The 21,904-nt window shown below is 38.0% G+C and overlaps 1 protein-coding gene across 2 annotated transcripts in view; it reads right to left on the reverse strand.

The window, feature by feature from the left end:
- Phex (phosphate regulating endopeptidase homolog X-linked) overlaps positions 1–21,904 on the reverse strand; it is a 219,512-nt gene that overhangs the window by 33,568 nt on the left and 164,040 nt on the right. For both annotated transcript variants that reach the window (XM_008828330.2, XM_029561216.1), the window contains exon 15: positions 18,974–19,032. In XM_008828330.2, coding sequence (XP_008826552.1) covers positions 18,974–19,032 — 59 coding nt within the window. The remainder of the gene's footprint in view (positions 1–18,973; positions 19,033–21,904) is intronic.

Genomic DNA, 21,904 nt, shown 5'->3' on the forward strand with positions numbered 1-21,904 from the left:
CACTACTGCATTGATAGTTTTAAAGCTAAGTACAACAATTTATTAGCTCTAATCTTCTGACCTCCACGGGCATTGCATGACATGGGTGCACTTACCTACATGCAGGCAATGCATGCATACACATAAAATAAAAGTAATAAATATTTTTTAAATGTCAAGGTACTTTTCAACAGTAAAACTAGCCTGGGAAAACCAAAAACTGAGTTTATACAAATAAAAATATGCTAAAAATAAAAATTTTAAAAAACTTCCCATTTCAAATAACATAAAAGGCAACCCCTCCAACAACAAATGCCACAAGCAGACAGACATCAGGCCCTTTCCAGGGAAAGTAACACTTTTACCATAGTATTTGTATATTTGTCCATTTAATATATATAACACCATGCTATCTTTTTTATTAGACTCTCATATTTTGTTTGAAATGTGTAATGATAAGGACTTTTTACATTTTTTATTTTTAATTGTATGTCTGTCTGTCTTTTTGTGGGTATGTGCGCATGAGTGCAGTATCCACAGAGTCTAGAAGAGGGCGTTTGATCCCCTGGCACTAGAGTTACAGGTGTTTGTGAGCTACCAGTGTGGGTACTGGGAACCAAACTCAAGTCCTTTGCAAGAACAGTACACACTCTCTTAACCATTGAGCCTTCTCTGCTGCTCCCAATGCTAACATTTTGATCATCATGTCCCAGCTTTATTTTCCCCATAAGCTTGTGACTTTTATTACCTAAGTTTGTATAGTACAAGAATGTATGCGCACACGCGCGCGCGCGCGCACACACACACACACACACACACACACACACACACACGAACACAGACACACCTGCCAGTTGATCTCAAATGTTATCCTGCCTAGGAACCATTAAAGGGTTTGTTAAACTACAAATTACTGAGCATCGCCCTCAGAGTCCCTTGAGTCAGTTGGTGTGGAGTAGGGCTTCAAATGTATATTCTCTAATAAGTCTGCTGATGGCATTGCTGCTGGTGGTAATTCAAGTACCACATTGTGAGAACCACTGCCCAAGCCCTTGTACAAGTATACTGTGGAGCTCACTGCTGCAGTGCATGTAATTGAGACCATAATGTAGACTGGTATGTTGCAAATAAAAAGTGAAAGTGAAATAAAATTCTAGAATGGACAATTTTTCCAAGATATGTTGTTGGAATAAAGCAAAGTATAATATAAATACATAAATACTATTTTAGTAACTGTCCAGTCACTGTAAATATATATATATGAATACAGGAGTGTATACACATATATTAATATATATTCATAGCAAATGTCTTCCAAATACATATCAAAGTGATTGGAGTAATTATCTTTTGGATAAAATTGAGACTCTGAGTTATGAGTGGTCAAAAGGGCTTTGGACATTAACATTTTAAATTTTAATTACTCAAAGGTAATGAACTTTTGTAACTGAAGTTAGCTGTCTGAGAAATAAGTGTATTTGGGAACTGGAGAGATGGCTCAGTGGTTAAGAGCATTGACTACTAACTGCTCCTGCAGAAGACCAGGGTTCGAATCCCAGTACCCACATGGCAAAGAACAACTATTCATAATTCCAGTTCCAGGGGATCTGATGCCCTCTTCTGTCCTCCATAGGCACTGTACAACATGGGAGCACTTATATACACGCAGGCATAACACTCATATACTTAAAATGAAAACACTTATTTTTAAATGAATGAATTTTTTAATTTTTTAGAAGCATTTCATTACAGCTTTAACATACTCAGTAACAGTTTCCAGAGCAAAGATACATCTCTTTCAAAAGTGGCTATAAAATTTTTAGGTTCACATTTGAATTAACATTATACAATATTATTGTACTCGGTATAAACCTTATAAGACATAAAATTGAATGAGGCTTTAAACTTTAAAAAAGATCTCCATTTCATTTTAGAATATATTGTTCCTTACAGAAAGACTCATTGTTTTTGCTACTAACATGCGTCTCTCATCTGTATATATCTGATTATTACTAGTCATAATCGGTCACACTCAGATCCTTGGCAGCTGTGTATGTCTATAAAGTCATCGGGTAGATTTCAATGGTAATGTTTATCACCTCTACTAATTAACATGACGTAAATTTTTATGTTTCCTCCTCAAATATTATTCATTTTAATTTGTTGGGGGTTCTTTTGTGTGTGCGTCTATCACACAGAACATCCCAAACCATCTTATTCAACTATACAACCACTTCCCAGGTAGCAAGCCCTTACACTCTGATATCCGTGCTACTGTCTGCTGTGTTGTCAGAACCCCAGCCATTCCCCACTACTTGTCCATCTGGTGAATCTAGTCAGCCTATCTAGAGGTCTTTGTTTTAGGAAGGTCAGCTGTTCCTCATCTAGCAGCAGTTGTCAATATTCCTTTAGATAAGATTGAGGTCTGCTGTTCATTTTCCCAGTTCTATGCTGGGTTACTATCTGGGAGTCCCTTTGGCCACCCTGGCCAACAACTCAAAAGAAGGTATCACCTGTCTGGCATTGTTGCTTGTTATATAGCCTTTAGCTCTACATATGGACTCTTAAGAAATTATACTGGCCCCTTTAATCTTTGGTTATACCTTCCTTTAAAAGGAATGTGTATTTTACAATTGTTTGAGATATTCTTTATGAAATACAACAAAAATTTAATAAAAACAAATTTTAAAAAACAACAAAACAGAACACAAGCAAACAGCAATAAAACCTGGAAAAATATAAGTATATTTTATAGAAAAATTATTCTAAAAGCTATCCAACAACAGTTAACTAAGCTTACATGGTAAGTTTTTGTTCCTGTATTGCTACCACTAGAAAATTTCAATCCTCTTTCAAGTAAAACTATGGCTTGTAGTTATACAATTTCAATGACTACAATTCTAATGAATGAAAATATTGGCATCTATATGCTGTAATAATGTCATTTTTATTGTAATAATTTCTCTTTTTCTAATTTGCACCTGGAAAAGCCACTGGGAGCTTCTTTTGATTTTCTACTTGGGCCAACATTTCATTTTGACTAGGCTTTCTCATTATAACTCTCATATCTGTGAATACTGACTAACTTAATTGGAGCTTAGCAAAATGCTGACCATAGAACACAGAGAGCTTTTGTTTCAAGTATAATTGCCAAAGACCTGATCACATTTAGTGGGTGATTACCCCAAGCTCAACTATTTGACTTTTATAGTCATTAAATCACATCCTGACTATAGTTAGAGTTTTCCAGAAGTTAAATATCCCAGTATTTCTCAGATTTGCTATCTGTCCTATTATTGTAAAGTCACATTCCTTAATTAGATTTTTAAAGTACAGACATGTATAGAGAAGAAAATGAAATTAGTCCACCATTCCAAAATTTAGGAAAAACAAATGAATAGACCCAGAATTGGCAAATTCCTAGTGTGTGTGTTTGTGTGTGTGAGAGCATAATAATTTTCCTCTGTCCCCTCAGTGTCAGATCTGGAATATGTTCCATTCATTATTCAAGTATGATTTTCATTCTTTCTAGATGAGAGATGTGTTATTTTCTTTCTATTGCTATCATTGCAGAAGGAGTGCTGTCTTGAGGCCAGCACGTCTTTGCTGCTAGACTGTCCATCAAAATGCAGGATGAGCTAGACACTGAGTCCCAGAGATCTTATTGCCTCTCTGCTTTCCAGCACTGGGATTACAAGCATGTGCTATCACACTTGGCTTTTTATATGCATACTAGGGATCCAAACTGACGGTTTCATGCTTACACAGAAAGCACTTTACCCACGGAGTCATCTTCCCAGCCCTTATTCTGCATTTTGAAAGGTTCACTGAGAAAGCCTGTTTCAGAAAGTAAGGTAGAAAGCAAACAACAAAGACACCATACAACTACTTATGACATCCATATAAGCACACACACATAAACATGTACACATACATCAAAAAATGAAAATATGAACAAACTGAAAAGTCCCGCATAGCTTTATACAAGTTTCCCCTTAGGACTTCCTACTTTCCTACCGAAGTCTTAAAATGTAGGATACAGCCCTTTTAATGCTATTGGCACACACAAAAGAGTGAAAGATAGATGAAAACTATTGCCCTGAGAGTACTGAACTAACATCATCTCTTTTTCCTACAGTCTTTGTTATTTCACTTTAGCTACAAAATACATTTTAAATCATATAACCTTAAGATACAATTTAAGGCCATCACAATATAGAAAATATTTCTGTTATTCAGAAGTTTAATTTTTATGCTGATATAGATGCTGATGCTTTTAAGACATCCTTGAATCAGAATCACACATCTTTTCATTTTGTTTCTATGTCTGGCCATGTTGAACAAAATGGGAGGCTTCCAATTTTCATTGCTAATGTTCAGTGCTCGGAGACCTTGATTTATTCCTTTCCTCCTTTCTAATTTTACAAAAATTTGCTAACTCAATGTGAAGCAACTCAAACGCATCTAAATTTAGAGTCATTTCATTCTTAAATTCAGTACCCCTTCTGACTCTATTGAAGGAATTAGCATTATTGAATTTATTTAGTTAGAATGCTTCCAGAAGCCTCTGGGACAGAAGTGGCATAAATGGGTCCAAAGTTCAGTTCTCTAAAAAAAAGTAACAGGGGAAATTCAAAAGAAGAATCCAACAAGCTTGTGAATATGTAGGATGATGGAAAACTCAAGTATTGAATGAAATCTGTTTTCGTACTTGTTGTAACTGCTTTCTACAGAAATATACCTAGCCTTTTCCAACTATTGAGTATGTGTCTTTGATTTCTTCTCATATTTGATGTGTTGCTAAAGTACTGATGATGTCAACACATTCTATTGCATCGTTTGTTTTGTTACTAGGACATTTGGGCTTTGGCTTGTAGTTATTGACATATTAATGAGGCTTTTTTCTAGTGTATGTTACAACAGTTATTTTCAAAAGTCTTAGGAACTAGGCTTACATTACCAGTTTAACCCATGTATAAATCCACATTCCAAAGTTGATGTACCATCCTAAGCAACATTATTGCTCTTCTTGTTGAGTTTCACACGTAGATACATTCTGATTACATATTTAATTATTTCATTTCTCCTGTGCAATGGCTTCTAGCTCTATAATTCACTACATGAATATAGTCTATGATCTTAAATTTGGAGATGTTAATATACTTAAATATCATCATAAGAATTATTGTAAGCATTGGGTTTGATTATGATGATGGAATTTCTATACATAACCAATGGCCATTAACATTTACTGAGTCTTTATAATGTTCCAAGCCACATAGGTCAGTTTTGAATACACAAACATCTTCAAAGTACCTAGTATCTAATGAAGAAGAGAGGATGTTACTGTACAATCCTATTTTGTAAGATCTAAAGACAAAGGTGAACCTATACTACCCTTTCTAGAGAATATTTTTTAGCTCAGCAAATAAAAGAAATAAAAGATTCGTGGAAGTAGACATGCAAAGGGATTTGGAGAAAGGGATAATTTATACAAATATCTATACTAATGGGTAGAAGAGATGGTTTGTAAAAATCCATTTGTCTTTGAGACAGAAAGTATTAGGAAATTTGTTCTGAGTGTGGTCTGAAGACCAGCAACATCAACATCACCTAAGCACTTGTTTGCAATGCAAACCTTGAACCACCACCCAACACATGCTGAATCAGGGACACAGACTTTTCAGCCAGTCATTCAGGTCATTCCTTGCATGCTGAACTTCAGGCCTAGCAGTTTCCACCAGGATAACAGTTCTCATTCCCAACTATGAATTTGAATCTCTACCAATGCCCCAGCCCCTGCTACAAATTGAATAAGGTGTTATGTATAGGAGCCCACAGGCAATTTGACTATATAAACAATAAGGAACTTAACATATTTAACTGGCCCATAACTCAATTATCTGTATTATTCTGCGCACTGCACCTCATAGCACCATGTGTGTGAGCTACCATATTTTTCCTTACATTTTTTTCAGACTATAGTTTCAAAAACTAACCTTTATATGATCTAAAAATTGTGACTGTACTGAAGAACAAAAATAGTTTTAATTGCAACTGCCTTGAAAAATCAACGATTAATGCTCACTCCGAGAGAATAAGTGTTAGATCTTATTCAGGATTAGTTCTGGTAATCAGATAAGAGAGACAGCGTTCTTCTAGAAACCAGGAGGTCATCAGTTGAGACATGAAAACTGCTGCAATTACAAAGCACTTTTGGTTATGTTTTTGGTGGTAAAAGAATTTAATTGTCACTACTGCTAAGATTAATACTGGGTTTTTTTGTAAGTGGGTATCTTGCAATAATTTGGTAAATGCCAATCCTCCCCTTTCCAGAAAGTATCCAGTTCTAACAGCTGTGACTTCTGTCAAGAGATTCAACAAAATGTCTTAGCCATCTGCTGGCTTCCTGCAGGTAACCTTCTGCCATCACATCTATCAGCCTAGAGCAGACACGCAGAAAGCAGCTTCTGAAATCTGCCCTCCATCTTGAAGCCTTCTTTGATGGCCCTTCTATTCTTTTGTTGCCATAATTACCTTTACCAGAGTGACCAACTGTCCCCATTTGCTCAGGACAGAAGAGACGCCTGAGATACAATATTTTTCGGTATCAAAACTGGCATGCTCAGACAAACCAGAAGAAATAAGAAATCCTACTTTCACCCAGCTAAATTTGATCTCTTATTTGCTGCATTTTTATGGCTCAATAGTTCTCACCGTTTGGCATCTTTCAAAGAGATTTGGTTGTTAAAAACTTATTAAAATCCAAACTGTTGGTACAAACCATCTGAGTCTATTATTTGGCAAATGGAGCCAGATAATGCCCATTTATCACAAGTAGTGATGATGATGCTGGTCCACAGTAAACACACTTTAAGAAAGACTGCTGTATCATTCAACATGTGAGAGAGAAAACACTAATTTCTTCCCACCACTATGAACCTCTAACTGGTCCTTTTATATAAACAATAGTTGCTCTAGACATTAAACAATGAAACTAGCTAGCACTGCTGATGTTCAACCTAGGCCTGGGAATCTATTAGGTGAATAACAAATCTAGAGCTGTATCTGATCATTTGATAATGACTTCACTAATGAACATGTGACTATAAATTTCCCCGTATCAGTTATACCAAACCAAACCAAAAAAAGCCTGGAATATCTTTATTAATCTCTTCCAATAGCATCTTTAAGATAAAACTCATTAATGTATCTGTCTGGTGATAGTAGAAATATAAATTGGTTCCACTTTTCTCAAGATAATATGGTATGATGCGTTTTTAAATTCTTAAATATGGTGTGCCATTTAATGCTTCTACTTCTACAAACTTACCCTGAAAAGAAAGCAATAGAACTAAAAAAATACTTAGTCACAAAACGTATTGCCAAAGAGGGTAGTGTGAGTGAGTGTGTGTGTGTGTGTGTGTGTGTGTGTGTGTGTGTGTGTGTTTCGCAGTGCTGGGGCTTGTCTCTATGGCTTAAATGAGCTAAACAACAGCTGTAATGTTAAGCTATATTCCTTTCCCTTTTATTTTTCACATAATAAAACACCCTAAATAACCACTGAGATGAAATTTAAAAAATGAGATGCTTTTGCTCAGTGGAATATATGCATGATGACTTAGAAGAATATGTAATAATGGAAATATGCTAATGTTACCACGTTCAGTGGTGGAAAAGGTAATACAATTGGTTGAATCTATATTAAATTTGGATTTTAAAATATTTGTAGTAAATGTAAATCTGAGTAGTATTTAACAAAATTATTAACTATGGTGGCTTTTAAACGATATTAACTTTTTCAATTTTTTTCGTTTACCTAGTTTTTTCTAGATTTTTTTTGTAAAATATATATGTAGACTTTCATCACAAAAGTAAAAGAAAACTGACTTTTTAAAGGGAGTACAAGTGACATTAGGAGTATTGAGATAAATTAATGTGATTGTCTCCTGACTTCCTGTATCTCACTGTTGTGGCTATGTTCTAGGCCCTTTATGATCACCCTCTGGTTTACAGTCAGGTAGTTCCCAACCAAAGCCTCAAGCCTTCAATCTTCAATCAGATTGACCCTGAGAATCATTGTACACTTTCAACTACCAGCCCTGCAGCAAACTTTTCCAGTCCACTACATCTGAAACTGCATTCACAAATACCTCAGAGGCTGCAGATTATTGTCCTATAGGCGTTGATCCTAAGTCTCACCCAAGAACAGGATTCCATGACACTGCAGGGCTTCACAGTTGAAGACACCTTTGTTTACTCATGAAGACTTCACAGAACATTGTTCTTAACTGTCTCTTTGGTCTGGCCTTGAAGACTGAGTGACTGTATCAGGATCTCTAGATTCCTCAGTTAGACCAATAAGATCTTAAAGATTTGTGGTGACGACCCCACTATCTTGCTAACTGCAGCACCTGTCAATTTTGCGAACAGTTCCAAGTTTCTTCATGACTTAACTTTTTCTGTCTCAACAAACTTTCTAAATCTCATTGCAAATTTTTGTGAAATAAACCCATTCTGGAGAATAAATTCCAATAGTCTTTATAAGGCAGCTTAAGGCATCTCTCAAGTAATCTACCCTCTTTCTCCCTTACCCTAAAGAACCAAGGACATTGTGGACTTAAACAAAAGACTTGCAGTGAGCAGCATCCTCAGAGGAGGCAAAAGTGAAGTGTGTTTAATGTTACAGTTCTTTAAGGAACATGGAAACAGCAGAACATGGGTACCATCTGACCTTCTGACCCTCACTTAACTCCTGGATGGCCCCACATCCTATAATCTTTCCACATCAAAGAGAAACAATCCCCTCACTTATGGAATTTAAAATACTTGCATCATGCTTTTAGCCTACTCAAGAGTATGTTCACATGTGTAGCGCATGTAATTCTCATATTTCTTACCCAGTTCTGAACAGAATAGTATGAACATTAAGCATACAATCACTGGGATATATATCATATGCCATAACAACTAGTTACATACCATTCACATTAACTGAAGAATTGTACGTCATGTAGGGATGATTTAAAGTATACAAGACTGTGATGGCTAATCTTGGTTGTCAACTTGATTGGACCTGGAATGAAGAAAGAGGCTTGCTGCCTTGTGGGTATGTAATGATACTTCCTGAAAGGATTAACTGTAGGAGGTAAGACCTTCCCACAGTTTCGGTGGTACCCTCTAGTAGCGGTGCAAACAGAAGGTGGTCCAAAAGAAAAGCTATTGCTTTTTGCCTGACTGGCTTCACTTCTTGATGGTGAGTGCATCTACCTATTGTTGTTGCTGCTGCTGCCAATTATTTACTAACATCAAAATCAAGCTTTTTCAGCTTGCCAGTATGAACTGAAGACCAGTGATTCTGTAGGAACCCTCCAAGCTTTCAGTGCCAGATTGGGACTAGTGCATCCAGCCTCATGGACTGCGCAAGTTCTTAGTCTCTCCAGTGGAAGAGAGCCATTGTGGAACTACTCAGCCCATATCATGTAAGTAAATCTAATAAATAGCTTTTGTGATATATATGCATTCTATTGATTCTATTTCTCTAGAAAAGCCTGACTGATACACCTGCAATTCACTAATTTTGTAGTCTTTGGAAAGTTATTTCATCTCTCTGACCTTCAGTTTCTTCTTCTGCAAAATGGATCCAGAGTGCAGTTTTTAGAGCTATTATGAAGATTAGAGGTAATAGACATTCAAGTAGTTGGCACATTAATGGTTTCCCAGCAAAGAGTAGCTGCATAATATAATTAATCATATCAACTCAATGTGACTTTTTCAAGTAGGAGTGGAAATGGTTGAAAATGGTTATATATATTATCATTATGCAGTTACTTGAGAACAATCTCTTGTAATTTAACTTGTCTACTCCCTACTTTCTCTCTCAACATTGTCACTGCGCAAGGTTGGGCCCTCTCCATCTTTGTCTTGAACCATTTGTAAAACTGCTAGTTTGGCCAAGAGGCCTGAGCCTTCTTTGAGAATAAAACTAAGGAAATAAAACTGAAATTTTGGTTCCTAAAGAAAAGAACACTCATTCCCTGTTTCTCAACATGAACTATAAGACCATTGTTGACTTCTTCCACAAATCGTCTGTTATTCCCTCTGCTCTCTAAAGCACCCTGGCAGTCTGTACTCCAGCATGTGAGCATCTCCCAGTTCATTCCTGCACCACACTCCTTTCTGCATGCTACCTTTGCAGCAATCACTGTTTCCCACATGCTTCAGTTTTCCTTCTCTGCCTAGAGAACTTCATTTTCCTTCAAAAGTCTGCTCAAACATCACTTTCACCAGGAATCCAACCGTGACTCCCTCAGAATAAATTACTCCTCTGCAGTGGCTCCCAGAATGCATTGCACACACAGTAGGATGTCCTCTGAATGACCAGGAAACAAGCATCTCAGCCAACTTCTCGGAAGCAAGCACTAATGGTAGCTAGGATACACCGTGTATCTACTTTGAACCAGATTCTTTTCTAAGCATTTAATATATATTATCTCATTTCATATTCACAATGATTCTACAGAAGTTAGTCATACCCTCATCATTTAACAGAAAATTAAACTGGGATTTAAGAAGTTAAGAAACTTGGACAAGGATGCAAATTATTAGTGACCAAGCCAGGTCAAAATCAAATCATCCCACTTAAGAGTCTGCATCCTGAACTACCGTTATCCTACCATGTTGTATATCTCAACACTAAACTCAATGCCTGGCATGCTACAATGCCTATATTAGTTATCTCTTGTGACATAGCAAACCATTTCAAAACATAGTTACTTAAAACCGTAAATATTTATTATCTCACAGTTTCTCTGCAACAGGAATTTGGAAACAGCTTCTTTAGTAGGCTCTGTCTCAGGGTCTCTTGGGAGACTGCAGTCAAGATATCAGACATGGTTGTAATTGTCTGAAGGCTTGGACTAGAGGATCTGCATGGTGCTAAAAATGAGCAAGAGTGCAGGAAAATGGTGCAGGAAGAAGATGTAGGAATGGACTGTGAGATGCTCACGTATTGTGGAGCACAGGCTTTCTGATCTTTCCATAACCTGCTTGAGTGCCATCGTGGTGTAGTGGTTGGGTTATTCAAGAGTGATAAATCCAAGAGAGCATCATGGAAATCACAGTCTTTTATGACCTAGTCTCAAAGCTCAAATTCTGTCCTTTCTGTAGAATCTAATTACAAAGCTAAGTTTTTAACTCACTATGAAGGGGGATTGGTGTGGATGCCAAGACATGAGAATTATTCAGATTTCCTAAACTATTAAGTGAAAAAGTGGGAAAAGAGCTGGAGAGATGTCTCAGGAGTTAAGAGCACTGGTTGCTCTTGCAGAGGACTCAGGTTCAGTTCCAAGCTAACATGGCAGCTAACTATCATCTGTAACTCCAGTTCCAGGGGATCCAACACCCTCTTCTGAGGGTGGGTAGTGCGTGACACAGGTGCACTTACATATATTCAAAGAAAACAATCCTACACGTAAAATAAAAGTAAATATTTTTTTAAAAAAAGAAAAGAAAAACTGGGAAAAATAAAACTAAGAGCTGCTCTGGATTCAAGAACATCTTCTATATCAAGATTTCTTAAACATTTTCCAGTCACAACCCGTTTTCACCCAAGAAATTTTTATGTGTGTATTGTATGTATGCATTCATGTGCGTCATTTCAAAAGGTACTTGCTGATTTTCTATATAACACATGAATCATTCAATCAGAAGTGTGTGTTGTATGTACTCATGTGTGTACATGCACATGTATGCATAGACACACGTGCATATGTATTCACATGCATTTGGAGATGAGAGATTGACATCCTTGATCACCCTCTATATTTTGAGACAAAGTCTCTAACTGAACCTGAGACTCATCAGCTAAGTTAGGCTGTATGTTCAATAAGCTCCAAAGGTCCATCTGTCTCCACTTCCTTTCCCTCAGTGCTACAGTTATAGATGTGTACCACCACTGTCCAACATTTTTACGTGGGTACTGAGGATCTGAACCCAGGTCCTAATGCTTAAATAGCAGGCAATTTACAGACCAATATATTTTCCCAACTCCTCAAAATGCAGTTTCTAAAATCAAATCTTGTAGCACAACACCCTCCAAAGATATACCAATTTGATGCATGCCAAAGAATGCCTATACATAGAGAAAGAGTAAATGTCTTCAATTTTATATGGCTAAACTGTTATGTTTCTATAAGAGGAATGAAACAGAGGAGAGCACTGACAGAAACACACACCTCAGATCATTGCATGCTTCATTTTAAATTAATTAATTCTTTTGTCAATCCATGCTCAGACACTTTTTACTGTTGCAAATTTTTTACAGCTCTTGCATTCAGTTATACAACCCACAAGTAAGTTGTATTCCAGATAAGGAGGAATTTGGATTATATAATCACTGAAGTTTCCTTCTAGCTCCAAAATTATGGAACACTAGTTCCATATTCTACATTATTTCCTTATTTCTCCATGTCTCAAAATGGAGCATCAAGTGGATTCAACAATATAATTCCATTAAACTCCGGTAAAAGCCACAGGTGAGTATTTTCTGACTTGACTTCCACTCTACGTTTTTAAGCAGATTCAACAATGAGAAATTCTCCCAGTTCCAAATAGTTATGTATTTAACAGGAAAACAAATCTATGTTTGATTTCAGGATTAAGATGCCAGTATAAATGCAGCCTCTGGACAAAGGCTTGTTATCTTCTTTAGCACAAAATCTGTACTTAAACCGGGGCAACCAAATCTCTTGTACATAATAGCAAAGGTAATAAAATCATCATGTTTAGCCCTTTGACTATGCTTGGTTTCAAGCCAAGATTGTATTTGCTTAAAAAAATTCTTTAATATGATTGGAGATATATGAAGATGATATGAAATATTGAAATGAGGCATGTTGCAGATACATAGTGATACTGAATATATATAAAACATACTTTATTCTAAAGAGCAATTCATATTATGAGAAATGAAAATCATACATTGTTGTTCACTGTCCCAGACTCAACTTCTGTGATTCTTTGAGTCTAATCAAGTCAGAACTCTCCTTGGTGGCTCCTGGGAGCCCATTGTCTCATAGGTTCAGCAAACTACAGCCCTTGGGTTGACTGAGCCTGCTGTCTGCTTTGTAAACAAAGTTTTATTGATGCACAGCCAAGCTCATTTGGCTGATAAATGGTCTGTGGCTACAATGGTGAAGTTGAGAAGTTGAGATTGGGTGGCTGGCAAAGCTGAAAATATTTATGATCTGATAATTTACAGGAAAGATGTGCCAGTTCCTTTGCTGTACCTCTGAAGACTTGTTCAGGGACAATCTATGATAAAGTCAAAATATCTAAGTGTACTATACATTGTTCCCAATATTTTTATGGGACAAAGGGGAAGACATGCTGCTATTTACGTTGAGGCATTAGTTACATAGAGTAAAGGCAAAAGTGTGTGTGTGTGTGTGTGTGTGTGTGTGTGTAGATGTGAGAGTGAAACAGAGGGCCTCACACATGCTGGACGAGAACACTGAGCTATTCTCAGTCCCAAGGCACAAAGTGTACCATGTATCACCTTGTGCAACCATCACTCAGAGAGTTAGAGGATATTTGTCACACTCCTGTCAGTCAATACTCCCAATAAAGATTGCTATTATTCTGGCTTCTGTCACACAGCTGTGTTTGTCTGTTCTGAGTTTTGTGTGCACAGAGCAGAATAGTGTTTGTTCTTGCACCTGGCTTCTTTCACTCAGTATCATGTCGGTGCCATGCATACAGCACTTACAGCATGGCATGAAGCAATTTCTTCTCCTTCACTGCTGTGTAATACTCAGTTGTGCAAGTAAAGCACAGTGTATCAACCTATTCTGTTGGTGAACACTAGGATCTTTCCAGGGTTGGTTATTATGAATGAAGTTGTTATGAATATTCTTGTACATGCCTCTTTGTATGAATAGTGATGATCTACTTGTCAGGAGTGGAATTTGTTGTGTTACAAGAATATCAATAAATATATTTCTAAATTGTCTGTACAAGAAGTTTTAATTTCTAACTTCTTTTGAAAGAAAAATTCACATCTCCCCTATAATGTTTGTATTCAGCTCTTCCTCCTATGCTACACTGGCTAGCTATCTGAGGGTTGCCTGGCATGCTAGTTTGAGAAATACAAGCTTTGACCTTGGCCATGCGCTGGCAGTTTACAAATCCATCCTCTTAATTACTTCCCAGGCACTCTATGGCCTACCTCTCATGCTGCTGCCGACAGTAAGGGCCAGAAGGGTTAACTCTCTTTACCATGGCCATGCAATTATACCTATAGCACTCACAGTCTCCCATGGAGGTTCTTACTTTGTCCCTTTGAAAAGCAGATGATGAGATTTGCATCTGTGACAAAGTTAGGGAAACACAGGCTGAGGCACCAGCAATCTTAGTGCCTTGTTTTCCTCTCGAATTGTCTTACTAATTTGAATGTAATTAAGACTGGTGACAGCTCATGACGATAACTCATCATATGGCAGGGTTAAATCACACTATGATTTCACACTATGTTCTACGTCTGAAGACATGGCTACGCAGCTTGACAAGGACAGAAAAATAAGCTTTAGCCACTCTGCCAAAAAAAAAAAAAAGTGCACACTGAAAGATGGTCCCAACCCTAGGGGTTTGCACAAATCATGGATTAGGAAAAAAATAACCAGTCTATAGGCTTTTCTATTTTCTACTCATGTAGGAGCAGACATAGTGGTATAAATCAGAAAACGATAATGAGAAGTGAAGGAAATTCTCATAAATCACGTTACTAAGTATAGTTACATCATAGATGTGGAACCCAATTAAACAGATGGCCACATGCTGTCAGAATTAGCCCCTAATCAATAAAGATGTTCATTTTAGAAAATCACCTCCATTTTTCACTTCTTCAGTGAAGCAAAAAGAAGGCCGTTGGGAGGGGCAGGGGAGTCCCAGGAAACCCAGCGGGGAAACGTGTAAGAAGTTCCACCTGTCTTAATTTGTAGTCCAGAAAATCAGAAAGGAAAGAGGGGGGAAAGCCATCCAAAGGATTCTTCGTCATCTTGCCTGGCAATGTAATTTCCAATGAGAGTGTGCACTGGTCATTAGGAAAATAGAAGCAGCTGGAATCTCTTAATTAAAATACTGCTTCAAATTGTTCATTTTAAAACCACTCTGCCCATGAGCTTTGTAGAACCCATTGGGTTACCCTGAAATGGCTACTTCCTCCAAAAGCTTCTGATAGGGTCAGCTCTTCTCAGGCAAGCAAAAGGCAGAGCAGGGGGGAACTCTGGAGGTAGAGCTATTATTAGACATGCTTAATTCCCCAAAGGAGCAGTGAGCCTTTAGTGACATTTGAATGAAACTGCAGAAACACCAGTGAAGAGACTATCTCATTGCTCTTTCTTGCATAAGAGCTGACCTATTACACTCACCAGACTCATGACAATTAACTCTGCAAATACCAAGAGCTGATGAAATTGAGGAACAAAAGAAACACTTCTGGAATTCAGAATGTTGGCTTTGAAAGGCATTTGGTGATATCTGGATACTCTACCACCAAGGAATTCTGCTCTTAAGAGTAGCACCCTACTTACTTCAGGAGACATGCTCAAGAATTTTCAGAGCAGCACCATTCCTAAGAATGATCATCTGCAAGAGTAGAGGATAGAGAACGCACTCAACAGCAGAACAGAGTAAAAAAATCTGAGGCTACAGTTGGACAATACTATACTATACAGCAGTGAAAATTAAAAAAAACTTACTGCAATATGCTCCATGGATAAATCTCCAGAATATGTTGATTGAAAAAAAATGTAGTTGCTGAAGATTGTGTATAGTATGATAAAATTTTTAATATTTTATTATTTTTATTTTATGCGTATGAGCTATTGTCTGCATGTATGTAAGCGCACTTGGGTCATGCAATGTCTACGATGACCAGAAGCTGGCATCGAATCCCCTAGAACTGGAGTTACTAATGGTCGTTAGCCACCACATATGTGCTGGGAATCAAACCGGGGTCCTCTGCAAGAGCAGCCAGTACTCTTAACTGTTGAGCCCTCTCCAGTCCAAGATGATAACATTTTATTATGCTAAAAAAATGTGTTATTTAGGGGTACCTACATAAATTATTAGCATTTTATTTTTAGAAAACTAAACATAGCCAGACATGGTGACACATGCCTTCAATTCCAGCACACAAGAAGCAGGGGCAGGCAGATTATCTGTGAGTTCGAGGCCAACCTGGCTGCATACTGAGTTCCAGGCCAGCCAGAGCTGCATAGTGAGACCCTGTCTCAAAACAAACAAACAGGAAAGAAAGCTAGACATAAAAATCAACACAGTAGTTACCTCTATGGTGAGGAAGAAAATCAGATGGGGAGGGAGATAGGCAACTCTGATGATGCTGGTAATGTTCCAGTTCTTTACTGTATGATGGCTTAATTGGCATATGTTGATTTTGCACTTTCTTACATACTTTCAACATAACATGTCCAGTATGCTACACAGTCTTTTGCATATATCAAGTATCATATAATAAAAAGGTTTTATTAAAATGAATAATATAGCCAGGTGTGGTAGCACATACCCTTAGTCCCAGCACTGGAGGCAGAGGCAGGCGGATCTCTGTGAGTTCAAGGCCAGCCTGATCTACATAGCGATTTCCAGGCTAGCTGGGGCTATAGGGAGACCCTGTCTCAAAAAAAAAAAAAAAAGAATACTATGGGCCAGCAATATGGCTCAGTGGGTAAAGGCACACACTATCAAGCTTGGTAACCTAAGTTTGATTCTCAAAATCCACATAGTGGAAGGAGAGAACTGACTCCGGAAAGCTGCCCATTGACTGCCATATATGGCATAAAAATGGTATTTACAAGGGGCTGGAGAGATGGCTCAGCGGTTAAGAGCACTGACTGCTCTTGCAGAGGACCCAGGTTCGATTCCCAGCATCCACATGGCAGCTACGAACCATCCTTAACTCCAGTTCCAGGGGAATCCGAAGCCCTCTTATGACTTCCGCAGCATTGCACGACACGGGTGCACTCATATACATGCAGGCAGTACACTCATACACATAAAAAATAAAAATAATAAAAATTTTTTAAAATGGTATTTACAAAAATAAAATGAATAATATAAGCAGAATTATATTGCTCAATAGAATATTCTATATATAATGTATTTAAATAAGTAGCATAAGATTAAATTATAATTAATATCTCAAATATCCTGTCTCCATGTAACATACACAGCTTAGTTCTCAACTTAGAACTTAGGACCTTAAGAAAGCAACAGTATTTTCAGCATAATTAAATATTTATATACCAAAATGTGACATTCAAAATATTTAACAACTTATTTGGTTACAGTAATTAATGTAGAAATCAAAAATTAGCACCATCTGCTTGTTTTCCCTCTGTTCCTTACTCTCAAGACCCAACCTGCAGACTTGTGCTTCCAAGAGTGGCCACAGGAGGGCGACTCTGGTAGTAAGCAGCCACAGTCTTCCAAAGGCCCTTTAATCCAGACAGTCCTGTAAGGTCAAGATGCAACTTGGGAGATTTATGGTACAAGGGGCAAGGGGCTGACAGGCCACAAGGGCAGACATCGTGCCTCACTTAAAAGGTATCCTTGAGATAATACTGAAAAGAAATGTGACGATGAATCATCCAGATCACTTGGGGAAATGTCCAAGCCACAAAGAACTACAAGAGTCAATGCCTCGAAGGAAGAGTTGTCCCCTATGCTCTAGGAAGAGACAGGAAGCCAATGTGCTGGACAGAGATGGATGTATAGTAAGTGTCAAAGGTAGAGAGATGAAAGGCATGGGGCCTGAGGATGTAGCTCACTTGGTAGAGTATGGCCTAGCATGCGTGAGGTCCAGGGTTCCATCCCTAGCACCTCACAAACTTCCTGTGATGGTACACACCTGTAATCTCAGCACTGGGGAGGTAGAGGGAGGAATATTAGAAGTTCAAGATCAATCCTCAGCTACATAAGGAGTTTGAGGCTTGCCGGGAATACATGAGACCCTGTCTCAAAAAAAAAATAAATAAAATAAAATAAAGATAGACTTCTACATCATTACAGGTAATTTGACCCTTAAGCAGAATAAGATAAGATATGGATAAAAGACTTTGAGCAAAGGGGTGATAAGATATAACCATAAACAGATCAGTCTGGAGGTAGTGAGGACAGAAGCAGGAAGGTCAGTAAGAAGGCTCTTCCTATAATGATCCAGCTAGGAGACTGTGGTCATAAGAGCAAGGAGAGTGAATCATAACTCCACCCCCTATGTTCAACAGGGTAGAAATGTGATTGAAAACCTGAGATTAAATGTCCTGACTCTAAGAGTGAGCCAAGATGAAGAACAGAGGCAAACAGAACAGGTCAGGACTAAGCCCTGGGGTATGCCATCGTAGAGGAGTAGAGACCACAAAGAAAACCAGAATAAGACTTTCTTCTCAGATGTCTCTAGGATGTGTCAAGTTGACAGTAAAAGTTAACCAGAACAGCACCTATAATGACATAAACTCCACACATAGAAATAAACATCCTAAAGGCATTCCATCCCAGAGTTAATTGGAATGCATTAAAGCTTCTTTCTTACATTAAAAAAATGTCCTCAGTTAACTGGCCTTTTCCCCCATCAAGGCAAGGATGATGTGGACAAAATCAGCAAGATGGTTATGGCAGGAAAATAGAGGTGTGTTCCTTTTCATGGAAAGCTTCATTGTGGTTTTATTTATTATAGTTTGAAAAAACAGCAGTGACATAACATCCTTCTTAAAAAGTAATAAAGAGGAAGTAGGTGAAAGACCTTTAAAATGAAAAGTTTAAACTATTGAAGAAAGAATTGGAAGAAGACACAAGGAGATGGAAAGACCCCCCAATGATCAAACATTGGAAAAATGAGTATTGTGAAATGGCCAACCTATCAAAAGCAATCCACAGGTTCAATGTAACCCCATCATGAAGACAACCAGCTGTTACTCACGTATCTGATTGGTGGACGCACTGTAGAAGGCATTGACAGTCGTTGGATTTGTAAACCACCTGCAGGAAAAAAGACAATTGCCACAGGGTGGCCATCATTATCCAGAGAGGAAGACAGTAACCGTAAAACAATGAGGCTGTTGACATAAGGTGAAACCATTGCCTCGTTAAGGGTTCCTACTCTGTTAATGAACAATCTTATCAGTAGTTGAACATTGTTGGCAAGAATATATTAACATGCCTGCCTATTCACTTCTACTAAATTAATAACAACACAAGTGCATCTGGAAAAGCTTTAATGAGAAGTCCTACAATCAAAGGGGCTCCTTCTGAAGATGGAAACACAGCAATAAGCTGGTGTTTGCCAGGTTCTAGTCAATGGATCCATAGGACAGCTACTTTCCTATCTTTCATCACCTCTGACCTGTCTATGAACCAATTTGGGATGGGTGATAACACAGGGACCCATTTAAAGAGAAAGAATAATGTACTCCCGTGAACTGATTGAAGTTGCAAAGGATTGAACTGTCTCTATAAACAGTTGGGTTGTGTTGCAGCAGTCCATAATGTTTCTGATGGGATGGCTCAGTGAGTAAAGCTCTTGTCACTCAAGCCTGACAACCAGAGTTCAGGCCTTGGAACCCACAGTGGAAGGAGAGAACCCACTCCTGAAAGTTGTCCTCTTCTACATGTGTACCATGGGATGCACATGCCTGCACTGATACGCACATGATACATTCAAATGCACATAAGGACAAATGATAATAAATTGGGGGCTGGACAGATTGCTCAGCAGTTAAGAGCACTGGCTGCTCTTGCAAAGGACACAGGTTCAATTCCCAGCACCCACATGACGGCTAACAACTGCCTTTAACTCCAGTTCCAGGGGATCCAATACCCTCTTCTGACCTCTGTGGATATGACAGACACAGGTGTACTTACATACCTGCAGGCAATACACTCAGGCACATAAAATAAAAATAATAAAGTATCTTTAAAAATTATAATAAATTAAAATGAAAGTATTGCACTAGGAAATATTGAGGTCCCTTACAGCTATAAACAGTCAATACCTTCATATTAAACACATTGTAGGTTACTTAGGTCAGGAAGTAGATTTTTTTTCTGTAAAAAAAAAAAATCAGAGTGTAGCTGGGCATGGTGGAACACACCTTTAGTCCCAGAACTTAGGAGGCAGAGGCAAGTGGATCTCTGTGAGCTCAAAGCCAGCCTGGTGTGCATAGCGAGTTCCAGTCCAGCTGGGGCTACAGGGAGACACTGTCTCACAAACAAAAAATTCAGAGTTTAAACATTTCTGACTTTATGGATAAAAAGGCAAAGCTGAAGGTATTATACAATTATTCAAAAGCATACTTTCCACAACTATTTATTGATGGAATTCAAATATAATAATCACTTAGTACAACTGTTATTTATGAAATGAAAATCATTTGGGAATGGGATATTATTTTTGTTTAACTGTGGTTCAAAATCATCCCTTCATATCATCAAACCAATTTCAAATCTTTAATCTCTAAAACAAATTCTCGGTTCATGGGCTGTGTGAAAATAGGCACCAGGCAGGATCTATCTCTGTCACGGCCTTTCATGATTAAAACCAATCAATTCCACTTAAGCTACTTTGCTCAAAATACACTAGCATAGGGCTGTGTGTATAGCTTAGTGGTATACTTAGTGGTATCTTACTATGCATGAGGCTCTGGATTCAACCCCAGCATGAAAAAAAAAATCTTATATAAATCCTTTTTCAAAACAATCATTATGGGCCAGTGAGATGGCTCAGTAGGTCATAGTGCCTGTTGCCAAGCCTGAAGATGTGACTTTGATCATCTGGACCCATGCCGTGAAAGGAGAGAATCAACTCCCACAAATTATCCTCTGAACTCCACATGCATGTATATAATACATACATACATACATACATACATACATACATCAGAGCTCATTCCCATGTACATGACATTTTTATAAACAGACATTTTATTGATCTATGCCTAATAGAAAAATGTCAGAGTAATAAATTGTCAGGCTAGTATGAAACTAGTAGGAATCCAACTATTGATTCGTATTGGTCCACTCATGCTTTCTCCCTACCTATGAAAGCTGTGAAAATGTCTATGGATATGTCATCCTAATATTAGCATGATTGCTAACAGTCACTGAGCACTTGCTATGTTCTAAGCACATTACCATTAGCCCACTGCTTAGATGAGAACAATGAAACTGAGAAGAATTACAAACTTGCATGTAGTCTTGTTTGTCTGACTTCAAAGTAGTTCATTTAGGCCCCAGTGTTTAACAAAATTGTTACACACTGGCCAACTTTCCTGAGGACACAACCGGAGGAGAAAACGTCTTTATTGACTACCCCCCCCAACTTGCTATTTACAGTAGGGAGAATTCTTGTCACTTCCTAATCTCTGGGATTCTGCCACTATACAGCAAAAAGAACTTTGCACGTGTAATTAAGGTTAAGGATCTGAAAATAGGGAGCTTATACTGGATTATCCAGGTAGGCTGATCTAATCATGTGAGCCCTTAAGAGCAAGCAACAATTTTTGGCTGGAGTCAGACAGATGGAGGTCAGAAAAGATATGTGCAGATGGGAAGTAAGGCAGATTGGAAGAGCGAGGAGTATTTCACACACTCTTGCTGGCTCTTTGATGTAGAGACCTGATTCAGTCCTACAACTACAGGAAGTGGATTTGACATAATACACACATGGGATAATGCATGTTCCTAGAGACTGTCCCTTCCCATCACTCTTCATTCTCCTCCTGCTCATAAAAAGCAGTCTTTCAAAACATTAGAATAAGAACCCTTTATTGAATGTGTTCCTAACTGCTGATAGACAAAGGGGCATAAAACAAAGAAACAACCAATGGCTGAGGCTCATCCCAGTGAGACTTCT

This window comes from Nannospalax galili, unplaced genomic scaffold (assembly GCF_000622305.1).
Source record: "Nannospalax galili isolate Female #2095 unplaced genomic scaffold, S.galili_v1.0 scaffold1053, whole genome shotgun sequence".
Lineage (NCBI taxonomy): Eukaryota > Metazoa > Chordata > Mammalia > Rodentia > Spalacidae > Nannospalax > Nannospalax galili.